Here is a 22,635-nt window from a genome sequence, read left to right as displayed (position 1 = left end):
TTTGCACCGATGGTGGTGCGAACGATCCTAACAATTCAAGTGAAGGTGATTTTTCTTAGCCTATTAGAAACACTATTGTAAACAAATACAACATTATGAATCAATGCAATCATGATAATATATTGGCATCTATCAAAACTAATATATAAATCTCATCTTGCCCTCACAATGTCCGACAATGCACTGTCATGAAAAGCTAGATATGAAGGTATGATCCCGTATAACCATTTCAATCAATTAATCACTGTCTACTATTAATCGTCGAAGGGGAATATATAATTTTTTAACTTTCGAGGAATTTTTGTCAGTTTGAAAATCTAGATTAAAAGTAAAGAAATACATCAAAAAGAACGAAAAAAAATTACCTTGTAAGACGAAAATCTGTCTCATCATTTAATTAAAAATATATTATTTCATATTTAATGCTTGATGCACGCTCGTGCTTGATTTCTGATTTGTTTTATTTTCTCTCCCCCTTTATTTTAGATGACTAGACATGCAGAACATAATCGAGGTGAGTTATCAACAGTAACAAGATTATTTTCCTCTTACATTAAGCTAAAAATAATAATTAGTGACTGATGTGTTTACAGCTTACCCCTACTCCTACTAATGAGAATGTTCCTTTCTGCAAAATTACACTTTTTAATATAACCCCATGAAATTCGAAAGGTTCAGATGCAATAACATTTATGTTTCATCAATAATATTAATAAAATCATGATTTTTTTGCTTTTACGTAATTGATTATCTTCATTTTTATTTTATGGATTTGGGCAAATAGTTATTTTCTATCACTAAATACGTTACAGTTGCCCTGTCTTTTAAGATGAAAAAAAACCTGAATTTCTTCATCTTTATGGACATTGATTTTTCTCTAATATTCTTAATTATATTTCTTTTTCTTTTGTATCAGGTTCGAAGTGCAATCACCAACAAACTTTCGACTCCTTGGAGCTTATGGCTTTGTCTTCATATTGATCTGCAGGATATAACGTACATAAATTTGGTATAAGTCATCATGTTTTTTGTGATGCACCCTCTTTTTATGTTTACATTTGAATGAATAGGGAAAAATGCATAAATTATTCAATTAGAATTGTATGGGTTTTTTTCCCGAAAATTTAATTTCAGTTAATGGGTTTTATTTGATTTCCATTGTTGAAAAATGCACACACTACGGTAAAGCTGTTTATCATTATTAGTAGTTGTATACACTTGTCTATTCATTCTTAAGGTCACTTAAGTTCTTGGAATTAAGTGACCTCATGTAATATATTTTTTCGAACCCGAATTGATCGGATCGTGTTAATACACTGTATACATATATTCTAAAGATTGTTCCAGTTCTGTCATATAATTGAGGCGTACCATCTATATATTAACATGCATTATAATAGGCATTTGTGATTCATTAATAATAACTTATTTTTGCATCGTTTTTTTTTATCTTTATTTATTGAAAATCATCATAAACTAATTTTCGTTATGATTTCGTTGTTTAGTTTATTGAGTGACTACCATTATGTTTTGTTAATATTCATTTTCCGCATTGATCTTGTATGATAATGTATTCTGCTTGTGGTTTAGTACTTTTATTTATTTGAATTGTTTTATTTGATTTTTTTCTGTTGATTGTGTGGAATTATATATTTAATTTATATTCGAACTAATCGTTTATTATGACTTTAATTTCTTTGAATGTCAGATATTTTTTGAATGAAAGAGGCGAGTACAAAGAGAACCAAGAGGATAAATGATTACAAAAATATTGTACCAAAGGGCATCAGAGAGATAATAAAACGGGAAAAGATACCCCAAGATATTCCTTGTAAAGCATGCTTTAAAAAAAAAAAAACCCAGACAAACCGTCAAGAGCGATTAGATGAGAGAATGGAGACAGAAAATGGGGTGACATCAACTGAGAATGAAAAGAAAGGGAGGGGGAGAGAGAGAGAGAGATAAAGGGACAAATATCCAAATAAGAATAAATAAAGTGTTATTGTGTGTTTTGGTGAGTGTGAGGGCGTTTCTGTGCTAGACATGCAGAAGCTCTAAAGTGCAATCGACTTGTAGAGATGGCGAGATAAAAAATCTCGCGAAGTCGACATAGAAAATTGTGTATGACAACTTGACGACAACGTTATATCGTAAAGTCGACATAAAAGGTGTCGATGGTACTTTAACGCCTCCGAAGAAAATAGAGGGGAGCACAGGAAGGGAAATAATGAATAGACGAGTGTGAAGAGATGGTTATGGCACAACTTTGAGGGATGGGGATGTAGGTAGATCTCGCCTCTATTCATGGTGGGTTTTTTTCAATATTTTTGAGTGCGGACCCATGTTTGTGGACTTGTGTTTGTCTTTGGGTTTGCGGTGCGCGTGTGGATTTTCCCGACCTTTCGTTCGAGAACGTGTACGCTTATTTACAAAGGTAGTTGATTTTGGAAGAGACTTTTGGGCCCGCCGTCATGGTCGTAAAACTCTGTCCTGCAATGTAAATTGTGTGACATGAGATTTTTTTTCGTTTCGCATTTGGAACGGAAACATTCAATCTGCGTTCCGTGTGCAAAATTCTGGTTATTACTATGGTAACAGCGATATATCCGATTTAGGACGACTTTCCAGAGCCACATTTGATTCCGCCAAGAGCTCGAGAAAGGCCGCCCGGGGGGCCCACTTCCATTGAAGAGTGGATACCAGGCGCGACCACGCGTAAAAAGGCAAAGAGTGGGCAAGAACGTTACGTTATATGCCTATGTAACGTTATAAGGGTGTCAAAAACGATGTTTAAAATACTGAAAATGGGGATATATTTTCAATACTTGTAGGGTTTTACAAGCTAAATACTTGTTAAGAGATGCATTTTCATAATCTGGAAAAGACTTGCTTCCCTTGTTTAGGGTGATTTTCGAAACCCCATGGTAGCGCCTGGTATCCACTTATCAATGGAAGTGGTCCCCCCGGAATTTGAATCTAATCCCCCATTTCTGCGGAAAGTAAAACGTAATGCCCATTACATTTTGTGCTAGAGGCATATCGTTTGTGTAGAAGGAGTAAACAAAAGAAAAAACCCCGCAAAATCGACTGAGTTCAGACGAATTTGGCCTACTGCATGCTGTGTACATATCAACGCATGCGAAATGGTTTCGGCTGGAGAGGTGATCTGACAAAGGGAATCAATTGCCAGTGATCCACCAATAATCCACATTAAATGCAATATCGATTCGATGGACTATAATGATCTATATCTAAGCCTTAATTCAAACTTTTCCTCACTCAATATGTACTCGATTTGTTTGAAAAACCACTTTCTTATCCATATGTCATAATCTATACGATGTTGACTATCAGTCGTAATGTACATGCATGTATGGTGCGGGTGTCGCAGGAGATCTGTAGGGCCTGTAACCCCCCTGTAACACAAAGCTTAGCATTGATTGTAGAGCAGTTTCTACGTTTGATTCTATTGACTATAATGTACAATCAATCTTAAAATTCAAGTGTATGATTAAGCGTCAACTTTTGTGTTAGAGGACCCTAATATTATCGTCCGTGAGGTTTACGAAAAGTCCCAATTAATGCGTATGCACGTAACTAGAATGGCCACAGAATGGGAAAAAAATTGAATATGTGAGAAATGAAAACATAGCCACCTTAACTCTAAATCAATAACATAAATACTTCAGAAGAAAATCGCACTAGCTAACTTATCAGTCATGCTCTAGGCAAGTGTTGTTCGTGGTTCTCCGACAGGTCTGAATCGAAAGTAGTTTCCAGGTGGGTGTTTCATAAAACTGTAAAGTAACTCACGACTACGCTTACGACTCGAGCGTGTTCTTAGGTGCTAAGTCAGCTACATAGGCATGATAGGGGCAAATCAATTAGCACAACACGGTGTCACAAGTATTTTGTACTAAAGGTCATTTATACAATAAATTACGAACATCTTTATAAAATGGTCCAGAACAATTTGGTGATTCACCATCACAGGTTGTCACTGAAAAAAATACAAGAAATGCATGCCGATGATAGACGATCGAAGTACGAAGCAACACTGCACTTGTAATTGATTTTCATTAAGTTAAACGCAGACGAGAGTAAAACGAATATTGAGCTTGAATAGAAAGAAAAAAAAAAGAGAGAAAAAAAAGTTTGACTCAGCTATGACGCGCGGAGAGGGGGGGGGGGTCCAGGAGTGAAATGGAGGGCTGGAGGGAACAATTTTAATGCGAATCACAATGGTCCGAATAATCACGTGACTTTCAGCCAATCAGAATACACTTAAGTCACATGTAATTACAATTGTTACTCTATGATGTCTGAAGGGTTTGCACATAATGAACTTACTTTTCATTCCTGTATTTGCATTTGTCAAGTGCGGACAAGTTATATCCTTCACGAAAGCTCAAAATAACGATAATCACCACTCTTCTCAAATTTCCACAACGAGCATTCAGTGATCAGCTGTTCAAACAATTTTAAACGTTCTTTCTGCAGGAGGATTTTGAAACTGAAGGAAACTTATTATTGCCGATTTTTGTTTTAGTTGTCCAAACGAGTTCTTCAAACGAATACTGTTTTAAATTTACATAATGAGATATAATATCAAATAATCAGCAAAAGGTTTTGAGATAAATAAGAAGTTGTCTTTGACATCTTACGTGAATAATGATCGACTCAGATATGCCTTTCATCGGTTATTTATGAATTAAATGAAAATGTCTGTTGGTTATGAAATTCAATAAACGCCATTTTCATAATTATGAATTTTTAACATGTAAAATCAAACTCTTTCATAAAATGAATAAAAAATGATGATACCTACTATTGCAATAAACAAATCAAGAACAAGAACAATGGTCGGAAACTAAACCGTTGGAAGGGACTTGGGACCCCACCCATGCACCCACGTGCATGATGCGATTTTTTTTCTTCAAATATTGGGAAAAGGATGATAAAAAAGAAAAGAGGCAACACAACGGGAAACAAATGAAGACCTCACTTGCAAAAGGGGTTAGGTCCATTTTTCATCAAATTTGATTTTTTGGTCTCAATGTATAGATTTTTAGTAGCTCTATAAGATGATACCAAAGAAAAGTTGAAATTCCTATTTAAAAGTGATCAAAAATGGCAAAGAAAAATCACTTTTTTTTTCAAAAGGGGTTAGGTCCATTTCAGTTTAGTTGCAAAAGGGATTAGGTCCACACCGAATTTTTTGGAAAAGAATATTAAAAAAAATATGAATAAAGGAAGATTTCTTTTATACCCAATTTTATGTTGTCATGGTAGGGAATCTTGACAATTTTGTTTCGCATAAGAATATACAATATAGGAGAATAAAAAAAATATTTTCTTGGAGTGGACCTAACCCCTTTTGCAAACAAACTCTTCTGAAGAGCTCATTTGTCAAAAGGGGTTAGGTCCATTGTTCATAAATTTTATTGTTTTCTGTCTCAAAACCTTTACATTTTTAGTCGCTTTGATGAAAACAAAGAAAATTTGAAATTTACATGAAAACGTGAAAAAAGTGGCAAATAAAAATCACTTTTTTAATCAAAATAGATTGGATTCATTTCAGTTTACTTGCAAAAGGGCTTAGGTCCACAATGATAATTTTTAAAAGAATTTATAGAAAAAATTGAAGACAGGTAGATTTCTTTTATACCCAATTTTATGTTCACATTATAGGGTAGTACATCATGACAATTTAGTTTCTCATAAGAATATTGCAGTAAGTGAGAATAAAAAACATGGTTTTTCTCAGAATGGTCCAAAGTGGACCTAAGCCCTTTTGCAACTAAACTCTTCAAATAAAGAGTGACATAAAATAGTATTCTAAGTCTTGGTATTTACCTCTATTCTTACGTCATTTTTATATAGTTCATCTAGCATCCCTCCTTTCAAATACCATTGCGCCTCCATCTTTTTGCTTCACAGTGGTCTTAATTGTGCTTTGCTCTATCAAAACTTTATAAGACTAAAAAAGTGAGTGGGATTCCACCTTTTTTAACGTAGTTGTTGAATTATCGTTGCAACAGAGAAAAGACACCTCAATGATTGTATATAGTGGCAAAGTATAAATTGTCATCAAATTGCAAAGAAACAAAGAAGAGGACGATAAACAAAATAAACGTTTAGACAAACAAGACACCTCAAGAAGTGAATAATGGGCATCTTGAAACAAATTGTTTTTCAGTGTTTGTAATGTATAAAATCTATTTTCATAGATCTATAAAGATAATGAATTTTTCAATAAAGATTGGCAATGAAGCGTAAATAAATGTTATGAAAGTATGATTTTCAACATACATTATCATTCACATCAAGTTGAATCTCGAATTGAAGAGTTTGATTGGTCAAATGATGAATTAATATTAATTACCTCAGGCGCATATGGTTTTAAAAAAGAATATTAGCAACAGGCCGATTCTGACATTGCTCCTCATCGCGTAGCATCTGTCTTAGTTTCGATGATGATCTATGAGGGAACAATTTAGATATCATTAACTCCTTGCATTGTCCTAAAGCTGGGATGTATCAAGCTATTTTCTTGATTTTTTTCACGCCATTGAAGAGATAAAGACATTAAAAATAAACCAACTGGATGTTAAAAATAATAAGTTGTAAGAAGCAGTTGCGGTATTGACCATGAAGCTGCCATCGAGGTTGCTACTGTTCACAGTGAAAAATAGATTGTCATAACAATAACCGTGAACAACAGGCAGCTTCCGCTGCAAACACGTGGTCCCCTTCCTTGGCATTTCTTTGTTTCTCTCTCGCTCTCAAACTTATTTCAATTTTTCTTGCTATTATTCCTTGTGGATGAGCAATTGATGATTATTTTAATACACATCTCAGAGGGTATATATACATTCTGGGCTCAGATAGAGAAGACAACATTTTCCATTCCGGGCATTTCGGGAGGAAGAAGCGTCGGCGAAATATACCAGAGAGTAATTGTATTCTGAAAACTGTACAACACGTGTAAGTCTATTGGATATTTGTCTCTTGCACTCGTGTCACATAAACAATATTTAATGATTTACAGTATTTCATTTTTTTTTTAACATTATCTATTGAAATTTTATGATAAAACAATGTATTTTCTTGAAGACCGTCTTTCTAACCCGGATTTAAATTTCGCCATGAGTTTATATTTTAGTTTTGTAGCACACTCTCTGCCATGAATTGATCCTGCAATAAATGCTTCAAAACATTTTGATTGACTTGACATTAATTTCACATTGGTTCGTATTTTTATGCAGGCACTAGTTCATCATGAGGACGCAGAGGGCGACTGTCGCTATATTGTCATGTATTTTATCGCTGAGTGTTTCCTCTTTGGCGTCTCCTAGATGTGAGTTTCATTGCATTAGTCATATGATTTACACTTTTATGATAGTTCCTTGCAATTTTTTAAATCCAAGTTGGTAATTCATTTTAGTTATTTGCGACAAAATGCTTTTATAACGTACTTTATAATTATTATTATATTATTGATATGTAACCAATATCAATAATTGATAGCTTTTTTAGTTGTGGTATACGGTATATATAAATTATTCATTTTCAATATGATGGTGTGAGAGCGAAATGGTCTTGTGGTTTTGACTCTCACTTTTCACTCGAAGGGTTATTTATTCTTATCCAAGACATGACAATAGTCCCTTCAGAAAAAAAAAATATATCCATAATAGTGCTGCACCTAAACCAGGTCCAGCCTCTGCTTTGTACATATGTATTTTTATCTGCAAGTGTAACTTATTTTTCTTAGTCGATGTGAATATGATTTTACAAGTTGGAATGAATACAAATAAAGAGCATAAAACAAATTGATTTCTCGTTGTGCCATAAAAAGCTTACGCGTCTAGAATGTAGCCGGCCACATCTACTTTACTATCTTCATTTGATTGCCCGTTTTCTTTCAGTTCCAAGAGATTCGTGCGACCTGGGGAAACCCGGTGCCGCTTGTGGTGCTGACCGCCAATCATGGGGAGGAGGGGCTCCTGCTAGTGCTCCAGCACCGGGACACGCACCAGGCTATCCTCCAGCTAGAGCTCCTGCACCAGGCTATCCAGGAAATCAACCACCTAGAGCTCCCACTCCAGGACACCCAGGCTATCAACCGCCTAGAGCTCCTGCTCCAGGCCCTTATCCGTCAGCTCCTAACGCCCCACCACCCCAACAACCTCATGCACCATCTGCCCCAGCACATGCACCAGGTGTGCCATTTGCTCCAGGATACCAGCCAAATTCCCCACAATACTATCCAAATGCTCCATTTCCTCCGAGCCATGCCCCACATGCTCCAGGTATGCCTGGATTCGCACCGGGACCCCCTGGAGGTAGTGGTCCATTTACTCAAGACGGGAACGATGCTGGTGGAAGTTCAGATCAGCAGTCAGATGCCCAAGCTCCTCGGGCTCCTGCTCCACCGATGCCCCGTGCTCCAACATACGTACCCGCTGCACCAAGACCACAGCCTCCGAGAGCTCCTGCATATGCCCCAGTTGCACCAAGACCGGCTGCACCTGTCCCCGCTGCACCAGCCGCACCAGTAGTTCCCGAAACAAGATTTGCACCCGTTTCCCCAAGTGACGGTGGGGATGGTGGAGATGGAGGAGACGTTGGTGATTACGATGGTGAAGTTGATGCTGACTACGGAGATTACGAAGGTGAAGGTTCAAGCGGCAGTGACGAAAGCAGTGGTAGTGGTGAAGAGTACTATAACTACGGTTCTGGTGATATTGATGGCGCAGATGGTGTTGATGGTGCTGATGCTGGAGACGGTACTGGTGGAGCTGATGGGGCTGGTGGAGATGGCGGGACTGATGGGGCTGTCGGAGCTGATGGGATTGGTGGTAGTCGTGGAGGTTCACGTGCTCCTCGCCCTGGTTCGCCTCGTGCTCCAGGTAGTCCACGTGTCCCAGGTAGTCCACGTGCTCCAGGCAGTCCAAGAGCTCCGGGCGGGCCCCGTGCACCAACCGGACCGCGTGTATCCGGCCGTCCATATGCCCCGGGCCCGCGTCCATCTGCTCCACGGGGACCTGTAGGACCATTTGCTCCTGCACCTGGATCCCAAGCTCCTGTACCCAGGCCCAGTGTACCCATTGGAGGACCGCGTGCTCCATCAACTCGGCCCCGAGCACCTGCAGGAGGGCCACGTGCTCCCCTACCTGGACCAAGAGCACCTAGACCTAATGCACCTGGGCAAAGGATTCCAGCACCACACGCTCCAGCTCGCCCTTATGCCCCAGGAGGACCAGCAGGACCAGGAGCACCAGGAGGAGGTCCTGTATATGCCCCCAGTGGAGGAAGTTGCAACCATGATCCTTCTGGTCAAGCATGTTCCGGAGGAGTGTCTGGAAAACGATAGAACTTTTATAAATATTGGCCTCAAAGTGTCCTTGGTGTTGCAGTTGTTTATTTTACAAGTATTAAGTTATGTGTGGATTAATTCATATGAATTAGTTTAATATCATCATGCATAAGGTAATGGGATTGAGAAATAATTACAAAAATTGAATTGGAGCCTTTTTGGTCTATTCACCAAACACACACAAAAAACAGGGGAAAACACGATGTCTAAAATCAAATGTTTGATATTAAAGGGCTTTAATAAACTAAAATTATCTTTATAAAAAAGGAATTTTTGAATTCAAACAGGGAAATATATATTTATTTGCCATAGACATACAGTATTTTTTTTTGTTTAGATAGCTCTGTTGCATTATGAATAATATTGACACTAAGAAAAGTGTTCAAATATGAAATCAAAATCAGTTTCATCTAGCATTAAAGGATTTATTTTCTTTCCTTCTATGTATTTCGAAATTTCTTGTTCATTTTTCTTTTCTTTTTGTTTTACATGTAGTTTACGTTAATTTCTGTTTTTACCTCATTATATTTTATTTATTTTCTTTGATTTGAAATAAATGTGTTCAAATTTGATTTCCATCGACTTGTATACCATTTATTCTTGAATGCAATCTTCCTTATCGTTTTCAATTGAACCATGGAGTTACGAGTCATGTTTATCTTGCACAGTAAAACAAATAATGGACAATGTTTAAGCCTGTCACTGTAACAACAAGTTGCTTAAATTTTCAAGCAATTATTTATTTCTAAATATTGTTTAAACAACCTGTTCAATTTTTTAATAGCTTGTTTAATACTTTAAACAAATATTGCTTGAGTGACGGGCTTAAACAAAGCGCTTAAACGTCTAAACAACGTTTTTACAGTGTGTTTTAAGGCTAGATACTATACAGTTAAGGGATGAACCAATGTCGAGAAGTAACAGGCGCGATTTTTGACAATTCATTCATACTGACTTTGTCCTTTCTAAAGTCTCAATTGTTATAAATGGACTATTAAAGTGTGCGCTACTTAAATTGTCGTTTAATTGTTTAAGGGAAAGTCCAGAACAAAATTGTTGACCGGATGCTACAAACAAACTAGAATAACAATAATCAGAATATACGTCAAAACGGAAATACGTGTTTTCAATGATCCCATATTTAGTTATAAGCCATTTTACATTTGGTTATTCGTCTTTATGTTTATTGTCACTTCTATCAAAACAAAACGCCAGTGAAAGAGGTTAAGAGCTCGAAGGAATAAGGAGGTTACGAAACCACAATGAATATATTGTGTAAAGTTGGATCATAAGCATTCTGGAGTGGAAATGTAATTGGTAGAAAAAATAAAAACGAAAATATGGGCAGAGAGAGAGAGAGAGGAAAGTGCGATGACAGAGCGATGCATGAGAGGGGTGCAAGCAAAATTAAGAAGTGAGTTGGACATATTTGTATAAAACCTTCGCGATTATTAGTATGTTTGCTCCCAATGTTAACTTCTTTGGTAATAATGCCAGCCTATCAGATTCATATTTCTCATCAAATTACCATAATTAGACTTAATGACAACGTTATAACACAATGGTAGTGCAACAGGGCACACGTAAGCATAATGATCTTTACGGCCAAGTATTAGGCAAAATGGAATGAAAGAACATAAAACGCCGGAAATAAATGGGGACACCATGAAAAGGACAAAATTTCAACTTTTCAGGGTTTTTTTCTTTAAAATAAATTAGATTTTACTTAACACTTTTCTCTATCTATCTAAAATAATTATGAAAGTTACTGGTTTTTTTTTTGCCAATTAAGTATTTATTGTAGGATTATTCTCAAATTTAAGTTAAGCATTTTCCTACAATAAAGTCTCAATTAACAAAACAAATTAACTTTTAGAATTATTTTGTTTTTCATCGAAGCCAATACGAGTAACTGTTAGATGTTTTTATCTATCTATATTCATTTATTTATCTATCTCTATCTCATTTGCCATTTTGTATAATTCATGACTTTTGAAGATGTCATTTTATCGCCCTTTCTCCTTCTCTCTCTCTCCCTCTCTGAGGTGACTATTCCTCATTCTCTCTCCTTTCCATAATCTCTTTTTTTTCTCTCCTTTCTTTCACCGAGACGTTACAAGTAATAGACAATTTTATTGATCAATACTTAGCATATTCAATAATTCGTATTTTATACTATATTTCGTTAAGAATTCTCACAGGATATTTTGTACGTGCATATCATGCTTATCAATCAGCGCCCCTGAATCTCTGGCATTAATGCTCAATCCTTGAAGCGTGATATTTATCCCAGTAAATCCGAAAGGCTTAAACCAACAAATAGACTTTAAGGATAAAATCAAAGAGGGCCTCGCTACTGTTCATACAAATCAGATAACGGAAAAGCTTTGTTGCCAGTACATGTTGATTAAATGTTTTAAACATATCGACCCCCCCCCCCGAATGCATCCATAAACACACACACACACCATAACACACCGTCGTGTACACATATTAATTCATTTTCATGTCATTAACAAAATATTCTAATATATATGTGTATATATATATATATAAATTAATAATAGGATCATGTGTTATAGTTATTCATTCTTTCTCATATATTTATGATTGTGTTTATAAACTGCAAATTCGCAAAAAAAATATCATGCAAGCAAAATATCCTAGCGTCGTGTTTTGAAATTGGATTAGCTCCACATTCTATCAGACAAGACTTGTTCAACCATGGATCCGACTTCTACTGATTGAAGTCAATAAACTTCTGGTAAACTTCCATCCCTACACAGTTCTGAGACAACAACAATTTTAAGAAGTGAAAGGAACTTCTAAATTGCGAGTCTTCGCTGATATTATCCTGCTCAAAGTAGACAGTCTTCCTTCTAACAATCTTGAAAGATAACCATTGTTTGTTTTAACCCCTATTCAATGGGATTTATACATCCATCCGTTCTGCAGGCTTGTTCAATAATTCGTTCAGTGAATTTGTCGATGCCTATCAACATGATCAATCGGGGCCAATGACAACCTGTATAAGCCACTCGGGTGAGGGGGTAAACATTATGAAAATTACATAAAGAAAACGAATCATATAAATTAAACTGACCATGATTTACAGGAAATAGTTTAGCAATTTAGGAGAGGGTGTCTCTATCTAGTAGAGATAAACCAAACAAAGTTAATCACAGCATCAGAAATATTGGCGCTGGTAAAGCCATTCAGGGTTACCCTATCGTCGAATCACGAGTGTTTTTGTTCTTGAATTATATTGAGATAGATGCGACGTTCATACTGATTTTGCATATTTTTTTAAAGATTTATAATTGGGTGCTTGTAACTATAAATGATGTGCCTTCTCGAAGGAAAGCATCATTCATGATCTTTCGCATCTCAGGAATTTAAGGTTCCACATTTTCAGGATACTGGTTGAACCTTTTCTGCGAGTTTGGAACTGTGTGTAGTGCCCTGTTTATATTGGATTTCAAAGAAAGGTATGTCTTAATTAATGGTTAGTGTTTATCAAGCTACATTGAATATAACTGCCATTCTCGCCTGTAATCTTTCAATCCTGAAAATTGAAACGGTCAATACATTTCAGAAATTTGAGTTTCATCAGTTCATCTAAAATATTAATTAAAAAAATCACATCAGATACTATCCATGCATTATTTACAACCATGACGCGTTGATTACCGTATCGTTATCTGTTGTAGATTTATATCCAGTTATTTTTATTCATCTATGATGTATATTACCATGTTCTTGTAATTTCGTTATCTCTTACTGTTCTTTTTTTCATCATTAGACTAATCATTTATTGTATTCATTTCCCTTTCTCTCTATTTTCTCCTCTCCCTTCTTCCATGTATTCTCCCCTCTTTCTTATTTTTCTTGAAGAGGAAAACAGAATATTTGACTGTCTGATATTTAATTTCATTAAGCTTTTATAGTTTTTAATATTATCTATCGTGTATTACGATACACTCATATGAGCCTTTGATATGTTTGAACGTGCAGTCGTAGTATGTATTGATGCCTAATAATATTTCAAAGTTTTACGTGACTTCAAAAAAATTTACATTGATTTTCATTCGACAGATTCTTGGATCGACATGAAGCTGATAAAGTCAGCAATATGTCTCCTGTCACTAGCTCTCCTAACCCAGGCAATGCCAAGAAGTAAGTTGATTTAAATTGAAAATATTTGACTTCTGAGGCCTTTAGAAGTATGCCTATTCAAAACTGGGGTGGTTATACACAATACGTATGCATGAACTGGATTTGTAATATATCAAATAAAGAATGTAGTCATTGTGTATCAGAGACCTTAAAGAAGAAAACCTTATATTTTGGTCAATTTCCTAGCCTGAAAGGTGTTTATATTGGATTTTAATAAAACGGACAAAATCACCACCGAATAAGCATAAAGGTTTAATACCCTACTTGGTGTAATTTGTTTTTGTATTACAATCAATTATTATTTAATTTGTTTTCATCAATCTATTAATCTATTTACTTCATGCGTGATTCATCAGTTTACAAATAGTAAACATCAGAATAAAACAATTACAATCAAATTACACGTTTAAATTTAACATGTCTAAAGCTTCAGCACACCTTCATACCCGAAGGATATCATCTTGATACAAAGTATAGAACGAGCTGTACGGAATAGGAGCAAGGAAATGATTATCAACTACAATATTTATAGAATGTTTACAAAATAAGATTACGTTTAAATGAGGACTTTTGTCCAGAAGGACTTTCAAAAGGTTATTGAATTAAATTATATGAAACTATTATCAATAGTAGGAGAAAGCAAAGGACAGCAGTATGCGGCATGTTATATTTAGTTTAATAGATTATTACCGCATACAAGTACCTCATATGCAAATCAAATATTGTCTTGTTTTTCTGCATAGCTCGAAGGGACTCATGTGACAGCAGATCTGGAGCGGTCTGCGGTTCAAACGGACACACGTATCACAATGAATGTGATCTCGATGACGATTCCGTAAAATCGGGCGTTTCAGTCTCAGTACAACACAAAGGATCATGCGATAAAACGTTCCGCCAAGTACCTCGTGCTCCGAGTCCTCCTGTACCAAGAGCGCCATATTATCCAAGTGCTCCCGCAGTACCAAGAGCACCAGTTCCAAATGTACCACTTTCGCCAAGACAGCCATACGCTCCAAGCCCTCCTGTGGTACCACGTGCACCTTTTCCACAGGCTCCACTACCCCCGGCAAGAGCTCCCATTGTGCCACCACGAGCTCCTCTCCCGGGAGGACCTGCATATGCCCCTGTACCAGGTGTCAACGCCGATGTTGAGGTAACAGTTACTGAATACGATCTGAGTAACTCTGCAAATGGTGGTTACAGCGATAGTGGCAGCAGCGAAGAGTACGAATATGAGGGTACCGGCGTTGATACTACTGACGGAACTGATGGCACAGATGGAACGGATGGAGTTTCTGTTGTTCAGCCTGTTGCCCCCGCCAATGCACCTATCTCGGATGTAGATGTTACCACTACGGAATATGAAAACGCAGCAGATGGAGAATACGAATACGGTAGTGATGAAGACAGCAGTGAGGAAGAATATGGCACAGAAGTAGGTGTTGATGCTACTGGCGGAACAGATGGGAGCACAGGGAGTGGTACGTCAACTGGTGTCGTAATACCAGGGACTTCTGCGGGTGTCCCAGTCTTTCCAGGAGCAGCAATTCCATCACGCCCACGTGCACCTGCCCCAAGGAGCCCCGTTTTAGCTCCTCCCCTTTTTCCTCGAGCACCAGCTCCACCAGCTCCAAGTTCACCACGTGCCCCACCACCCCAACTGCCACCATACACACCATCTGCCCCAAGTGTCCCACGGGTCCCCCAAATGCCAAATGCACCACGGGTCCCCCAAATGCCAAATGCACCACGGGTCCCCCAAATTCCACATGCACCACAGGCCCCGAGTGTGCCACGCACTCCGCATGCGCCACAACTGCCACAGACCCCATATGCCCCGGAAGTTCCTCATGCTCCACAAATGCCGCATGCCCCACATACTCCACATGTTCCAAATGCCCCTCAGGCACCTCACGTACCAAATACCCCACACGCTCCTCATGCCCCACAGTCTCCATATGCTCCACCGACTGGACCTTATGCTCCATCTTATCCAGGTTACGGAGATGACTCTTATCATCAAGGCTCTCCATATGCACCCGCTGCTCCTGCATATCCGCGTGCCCCAGGCGTGTTCCCGACCGATGGGGGAACGTGCCCTAGACGTGATGCTAGTGGCCGTTGTGTCCAACATGCCCCAACTGGTGGTTGCACCCAACGCGATGCCAGTGGACGTTGTGTTCAAAATGCTCCAACAGGTGGATGTACCCAACGCGATGCCAGTGGACGTTGTGTCCAGCATACACCAACTGGTGGTTGCACCCAACGCGATGCCAACGGACGTTGTGTTCAACAGGTTCCGGCTGTCGGATGTACCACCCAGGATGCCAGTGGACGTTGTATCCAATATGCCCCAACAGGTGGCTGTACCCAGCTAGATGCTACTGGACGTTGCATTCACCATGGTACTAGCGGTGTGCAAAGGGCTTCTGGGTGCATACATCGTGACGCCGCCGGACGATGCACCCAGTACGACAATGGTGAGTAGTACACTCAAACGTATGTTTCATAAGAGCGTCGCGTAAGGAAATGCTTAAGTAGTCTGACCTGCTATTCTGAAAGGAACACCAATAATTAACAAAACTACGGGGGTATAGGCCTCCATCAGAAAAAAGAGAACGGGCCACTCTACATTCTGTCGGCATTCATTGCATGTACGAGCTGTATGTACGAGCTGTAAGAGGACTCTTGACTTTCAATCAGATGGACGTGGGTTCGATTCGTAGCCATGGCGTGCTTTCCTTCAGCGAGAAATTTACCCACGTTGTGCTGCACTCAACCCAGTTAAGGTGAATGGGTACCCGGCAGGATTTATTCCTTGAATGCACCAAGCGCCTGGAGCAGCTGGAGCTATAGCCAGAGTAATATCTAGCGTGCTCTCGAATAGGCAACTAGATAATCGGCGCCTCATAAATGCTATATATTATTATTATGTATATGATGTGACTTCAATCATGCACGAATGCGTAAAGCTTCTGGCATTTGTTAAGAGAGCTTTAAACCAAGGTGAACAGTAAATGTATGTGCACTCTTAATTTGAAATAAAGCAGTTAACGTTTAAATAGGAAATGATGTTTGATGCTTTAGTTTTCCGTGATGATTTTACCAAAATAACCAAAACATTTCAACGAAGTAGCTTGTGGAATTGGTATGCTTACTTATCGAATTAATCACTTCTGTATTTCTTATACTTCGCTTATTTTTTCTACAGATGATCTGACACTGGGCGCTTTCGCTTGATATCGACTTATATCCACCATCATGGCCGACGAGTTGCCTACTTGAAATAATTCATGGACCCATCCATATTGTGTTTGTTTTTGCTTAATCGTTTGTTTGTTTGTTTGTTATTTTAGTTTGTAAATAATATATTTATTTCTGTCTCTATTTAAACCGTAGGTGAAGATAACGTTCATTGAAAAAAAAAACTCTTCTAATTTTGAGGTTTAACGTATGAATTGAGGTACAGGTTTTTAGTAGTTTTCTTTTTCTTTTGTTCTCTGATAATAGATCTAAGAGCAATTTCTATAAAATGACATAATTATCCGCCATTAATGATCAATTTTATTGAACGAATCTCCAAAATCTTCTTATATATATATATATATATATATATATATATATATATATATGATCAATGCTTATATTTTTCAATTGAAATAAACATTCATTTTCTTCCATGTATACAAAATATCTTTGTTCGATATAATCATACAAATTATTTGTCATAAAATAGTAATTATATAGTACACACACACACACACACACACATATATATATATATATAAAGAATTGTTAACAGAAGAAGGCCTAATTCCCCAAAAGCAAATCTTGTGGCGGGATACGCCTGTAACACAAATACAATACAACATTGATATGCCTAGTAATTAAAGCATTTTTTTTATATATAGTGAAAGGCGAACTTATCTGTTGGTCAAGTTATTTAATTTCAGAAGTTGTTTTGGGGTGCAAATTAATTAAATATACAATGAATGGAGACATAATATATGTTATTATATAGATTGGTTGGGCATTTGTAAGATAATTTTGTTTAGAAGGTGCTTCGGCCTTAAATAAATAAAAAGCATAATATACAATGCATAGAGGTCTTAATATAATTTTATTTAATTATTTAGAGTGGCTGGAGAGCTTTAATAACACTTCGTTTCAAAAATTCTTTAGGGTGCTAATTGATAAAAAACATACAAATAAAGCATTTCCATTATATATATATACAATCAATGAAAAATGTCCTTGTCATTTCTTATATAACTTATTGGTATTGGTGGTGTCAATTAATTAAATGAATAATGTATCTGGCATTATATACAACGAAGGAAGATTTCGGATTATAGAGGATGGACAGTCTCAATCCAATTCTACTTAGGAGTGCTTTGTGGTGCCAGTTGAATATATACATGTAAATAAATTATTTTCATTGTATACAATGAATTGAAAGTTTGCATTTTCTAGTGTATTTTTAAGTCAGTTTATTTTGGTTGTGTTTTGGGTGTGATAAAACAGGGCCCCGTCTTACAAAGAGTTATGATTGATCCGATCAACCTCTATAATATGGGAAATCCATAATGTCATAATTTTCATTCTACACGAAGTGTGCACAATGTCCTTTGTAAGCAAAGAGAAGCACACTGAATTTTCAAGAAAACAATTAGTGCATGAATATCCATCAGATCTTCCACATATTTTGAACAAACATGCATTTTACATGTTAATGTTGCTGGCTTTCCATAGTTGTGGTTGATCGGATCAATCGCAACTCTTTGTAAGACGGAACCCTGAATGCAAGGCTTTGTGATGTTTGGGTAAGAACGAGACCCGTTTTTGCATAGAAATATGATTACATTATCATTGACCCGAAAAATAAACTTACATATTTGTTATAGCATGTCTAGTTAAAGAAACATGCGTCATTGCTAATACCTCGCAGAAGTAATAATCAGAGAGTTCGTACACCTTTACAAATTTTGACAAACACACTGTTATGTTTCTCTTATTTTCCAAAATATGCTATGCGTGAATGCTTGAATGATATGTTAAATGAATGAATGAATCAAAATGAATGAATGAATACAAATGAATGAATGAATGAATAAATGAATGAATTAGTGAAAGAAAGGGTGAATTCATAAATAAAGAGCTAGGTAGATGATTCGTTTCTTAAGTAATGAAATAATAATAATATTAATTTATCACCACTACTTCTTAAAGAGACGCTCCGGGCTGTAAATATTTAAATCGGATAATAAATAATGAAGTTATTGAATCTTAAAGTTTATCACCAGGAAGCATTGAAAGCGTGAAATTCATGCATTTTATATTACATAACATATGGGGCAGCTGCTCGTTTATTACGTCACAAATAAAAAAATAAAAAAAATTCAATTAACTTTCTTAACCTTTAACGGATTTTCCTCAAACCTTCGCCAATATTTGTTATTATTTTTTCAAAAAACTTTTCTTCAGGCTGAACTTCCCCTTTGAAGGTGTACCCCAGGCTGAAAATTGTGTCATTTTAACATCAAATCAGACAAACAAACAAAATTGAAAGTTTCAAAACTCCTTCATACAGACACGAATATGTGCAAAGTACATGCCATGTATATTAGCTGCAGCCAGCTGTGTACGGGATGTGACGTCACTAATATTTTAGCTTGACCATGTTGACGGAGGACAGATGAAGGCAGAAATATGGATTGCAAATATATTAAGCAAGTAATTTAAAATAGACCTCGACCAAATTAAAGGGGTATTCTGGGCCCTCACAACAATATATGAATAAATGGAGTAAACTTAGATGAGCAAATTGCTGAAAATGTCATCAAAATCTGATATAAATAACAAAATTCTTGAATAATAAAAATTTTACACTGTATATATTTTGCAATTGATATTACTGAGCAGCATGTGGCCATGAATATGCAATAAATGGAACGATGATGCCATATCCTCTAGCTCTGTCCCCTTTTTTCTGATTTTATTGAAATGAACTCGTAATTGTCTCGAATGTGTGTATGTCACCCGAGTAACAAAATGATGATCTTTGAAGCAATATTCTGGGTCGACAAAATTTAAATAAACCTAATTTTGTATGATACAACAGACCCTCATTGCATATTCCTGAAGACATGAATATAAATTTCACCGAAGTAGGGCCTAATGCAAGATTTTAAGATAACAGGGACCGTGTACAAAAATGTACAAAAATGTAAAAATGACCATATGATTGTGATTTTTAGCATGGTCAGCCCACCCCCCCCCCCACTCTGAAAACCGTTCCGCGGCCCCTGCATAATATATTGTATTCATTTTCAATTTTTATTGATTTGTCAGTGTTTTGTTTCTCTCACTTTACTGTTCAAACCGTCTTAGTTTCTTCAGCCTGGAGTACCCCTTTAAGAATGGGTATAGCGGGGGATGTTGATTAGTGCCAAAGATATGATCCTTTTCATCAAGATTTTTTTCTTCCAAGATATATCATTTATTTAAAGTCTTTGAAGACATTTTTAAGAATAGACCCTACATTAGAAAGAAGAACAATAGCTGATGAAATTCATCGCATGATAATCATCATTGGCAAATACTCTATCATGAGCATGATGAGTGAAGTCTGTTAAGAGCATTTTCAAACGAAATAAACTGATGAAAAGTGGGATTGCATTTTCTTTTGGTATACAGAATCTCCATCGTAATATCATGAGAGGCTAATTTTCTTGATCTTCTTAAAGCTAATTCGATATATTTTTTTAATGAAATTAGTAAATATATATTTACTACTTGCTGTCATTTCATGTGTAAAATGTAATAATAAGGAAATTTTTGTAGGCCTATATAATAATGAATTACATTCCTTTACCCTTTCCTAGACAAGATTTTAAACTTGTAGGATGTGCAAATAATCATAACTAAATCTTAAGTTAAATCTAGATCACTACGCACAAATTATAGATTTTGCCTGACTCAAATCCCCAAACAACACTCACGCGCCCAACGGCGCCCTAACAGTGCTTTCTGCGCCTTCTGTGCGATCATTCTACCCATGTTGTTAGTAGCTGATTTGTTAAAGAAAAATGATATACAGATTGTGATGTAAATAATGCATTAATAGCTCCATGCTTTGACATTAGCCATCGCGGCGAGATTACCGGTTGTAACAGGGCCCTTTGTTAGCGCTGTGTTAGCGCAATGTTAAGCTAACAGCATTTCTGTGCGACCGATACTGATGAATAGTACTTCCCCTTTAAAATGAGGGGGAAATATATTATTATAAAATACTTTCAATCGTTTGGGTGTCTACTTTAATATTACTGAGACGACATTGAAGCAGACAATCACAATTAATTTATTAAACGCAACAACGAATACCCGTCAACAATAGGTCCCTGATTTGATCAACCGAACAGAGGTTCTGCTGTAATTAACCTTCTAATTATTAATGTCGATGCTGACTATTTCAGTGTACATAAGACGACATGGAATATTGTATTGTTAGCATCCATGACAATAGTTGTGCGTCCCCCGCCCCCACTCGGATTACTTCCGCTGCAAATTAATGTAATCATTCGACAAAAAAGGGGGCGATACAGGGGCAGGGGCGCCCAAAACCTTCATGATTTTTCAAAAAAGGAAAAGCAGAGTAGGGGAAAAGTAAGACGAAGTTATTTTTTTAAAAGGAAGAGAATAGAGTATCAAAAAGATTGTACTGGGTCATGCACCTCTGTTAATACTCGACTGACAGAAGTAAAGAAAGAAGTCAACTTAATAGGCCTGTTTGCCCTTTCCTTTACTAAGTCGCCGCCCCTGGAGATATAAGTGTGATTTGAAATAAAGAGAGCATCAATTCAATTCTGGAGGTGAGGAGCATCGGAAATAACGATATTAAAAACACTACTAATAGCGTAAGTTATATTACTGGATGCGCGTATGCCTGTCAAGGGCAACAGTTGCTTTAGCTCAAGCGCTTTGAAAAGTTAAAGGGGGAGTGAGCTGTGTGTGGTATATCATGGACTGTCTATTATAAATACATAGTCTTAAAATATACGTTTCAGATATTTACTGATAACTACAGAGAATAAACTGACTTATAATTGTATTTGTATTGAGAAACTAAAATGTTTTTAGAGGAAAAGTAATTGTTTTGCTACTTGGTAACATAAATATTGTGGTATAAATGTATGGAGTAGTTAAAAAACATGTTATCATTCAAGTGGGTCTTTTTTTACTATATTACATTAGCATTATGGGTCAGGAAACTGGCCAGGTATGAGTAGTTAAGGACTCGAGATGGCGCTATTGGTTCATATCTGCTTTAATGAATTCACCTTGTCAGGTACCAATGCCCCCAACCTTGGCTGAGGGCAGTACATGCAGTACGGATATATCTGGCTGAAGGAACGTACAATTTGTCTGGGATGCTAACCCAGAGACTTTAAACTGAAAGATTCGAGTCATATTCGCCAGACCACGGAGTGACTGATAATACACGTTCATATGATATTGCATTAAGTGGCGTAGACAGGTACGTACACCTGGGGGGGATGACTGGGCTGCCAACGGTAGTGAGGGCGCGAAGCGCCCGAGCGAGGGAGCGAAGCGACCGAGCGGGGGGAGGGTGTGGGAGGGGGGTGTCCCCCCTCCCACGGTAGGGAGCTTTTGCAATTTTGAACTTGAAATCGTGCAATCTGATGCATACTTAATGAGGTAAAATAACACACACAAGCGCGCACGCACACACACACACACACACACACACACCCGTGTGTGCGCGCACCACACACATACTACGCCTTGAATGGACAGACATACATCGACAAGATCTACACACCGTGGCATACGAATACAGAATGGACTGACACATAGTATTGCATATTGAACCACACTACGTATTTATTTATCTCTGTGAATTTTGCTGTTACACCTCTTCAGAAAAACGCAAAACTCGTGGTTATCTTTTGGTTTCCACACCACGAGATTGCGCGCACTGCAAAATATGCGCGATTAATCTTGTGGTTATCTTGTGGTTTCCAAACCACAAGATAACCACAAAATACTTGTAAGAT

The 22,635-nt window shown here is 37.2% G+C and overlaps 2 protein-coding genes across 2 annotated transcripts; both read left to right on the top strand.

Annotated features, from left to right (window-relative positions):
• Positions 1-6,894: 6,894 nt before the first annotated feature.
• LOC129256573 (basic proline-rich protein-like) lies at positions 6,895-10,007 on the top strand. The gene is made up of 3 exons (XM_054894742.2): positions 6,895-6,987; positions 7,269-7,360; positions 7,932-10,007. Exons 2-3 carry the CDS (start codon positions 7,282-7,284, stop codon positions 9,377-9,379), a joined length of 1,527 nt encoding a protein of 508 aa, XP_054750717.2. The 5' UTR covers positions 6,895-6,987; positions 7,269-7,281; the 3' UTR covers positions 9,380-10,007.
• A 3,484-nt stretch (positions 10,008-13,491) lies between these two features.
• Positions 13,492-16,798, top strand: LOC129255998 (uncharacterized). Its single transcript, XM_054894308.2, has 3 exons — positions 13,492-13,558; positions 14,302-16,038; positions 16,770-16,798. The coding sequence occupies exons 1-3, from the start codon at positions 13,492-13,494 to the stop codon at positions 16,796-16,798; spliced, it is 1,833 nt and encodes a 610-aa protein (XP_054750283.2).
• Positions 16,799-22,635: the final 5,837 nt, after the last annotated feature.

Source organism: Lytechinus pictus, chromosome 3 (assembly GCF_037042905.1).
Source record: "Lytechinus pictus isolate F3 Inbred chromosome 3, Lp3.0, whole genome shotgun sequence".
Classification (NCBI taxonomy): Eukaryota; Metazoa; Echinodermata; class Echinoidea; order Temnopleuroida; family Toxopneustidae; genus Lytechinus; species Lytechinus pictus.
The sequence above is the reverse complement of the archived record's forward strand: the minus strand, read 5'-3'. Positions and strand labels throughout refer to the sequence as shown.

What these genes read in the sequence shown, in the direction of transcription:
- LOC129255998 (XM_054894308.2), top strand. Translation starts at nt 13,492, where the DNA reads ATGAAGCTGATAAAGTCAGCAATATGTCTCCTGTCACTAGCTCTCCTA. An exon ending in AACCCAGGCAATGCCAAGAA is followed by an intron (nt 13,559 to 14,301) that starts GTAAGTTGATTT and finishes TTTTCTGCATAG; the next exon opens with CTCGAAGGGACTCATGTGAC. An exon ending in ATGCACCCAGTACGACAATG is followed by an intron (nt 16,039 to 16,769) that starts GTGAGTAGTACA and finishes TTTTTTCTACAG; the next exon opens with ATGATCTGACACTGGGCGCT.
- LOC129256573 (XM_054894742.2), top strand. Translation starts at nt 7,282, where the DNA reads ATGAGGACGCAGAGGGCGACTGTCGCTATATTGTCATGTATTTTATCG. An exon ending in CTCTTTGGCGTCTCCTAGAT is followed by an intron (nt 7,361 to 7,931) that starts GTGAGTTTCATT and finishes GTTTTCTTTCAG; the next exon opens with TTCCAAGAGATTCGTGCGAC.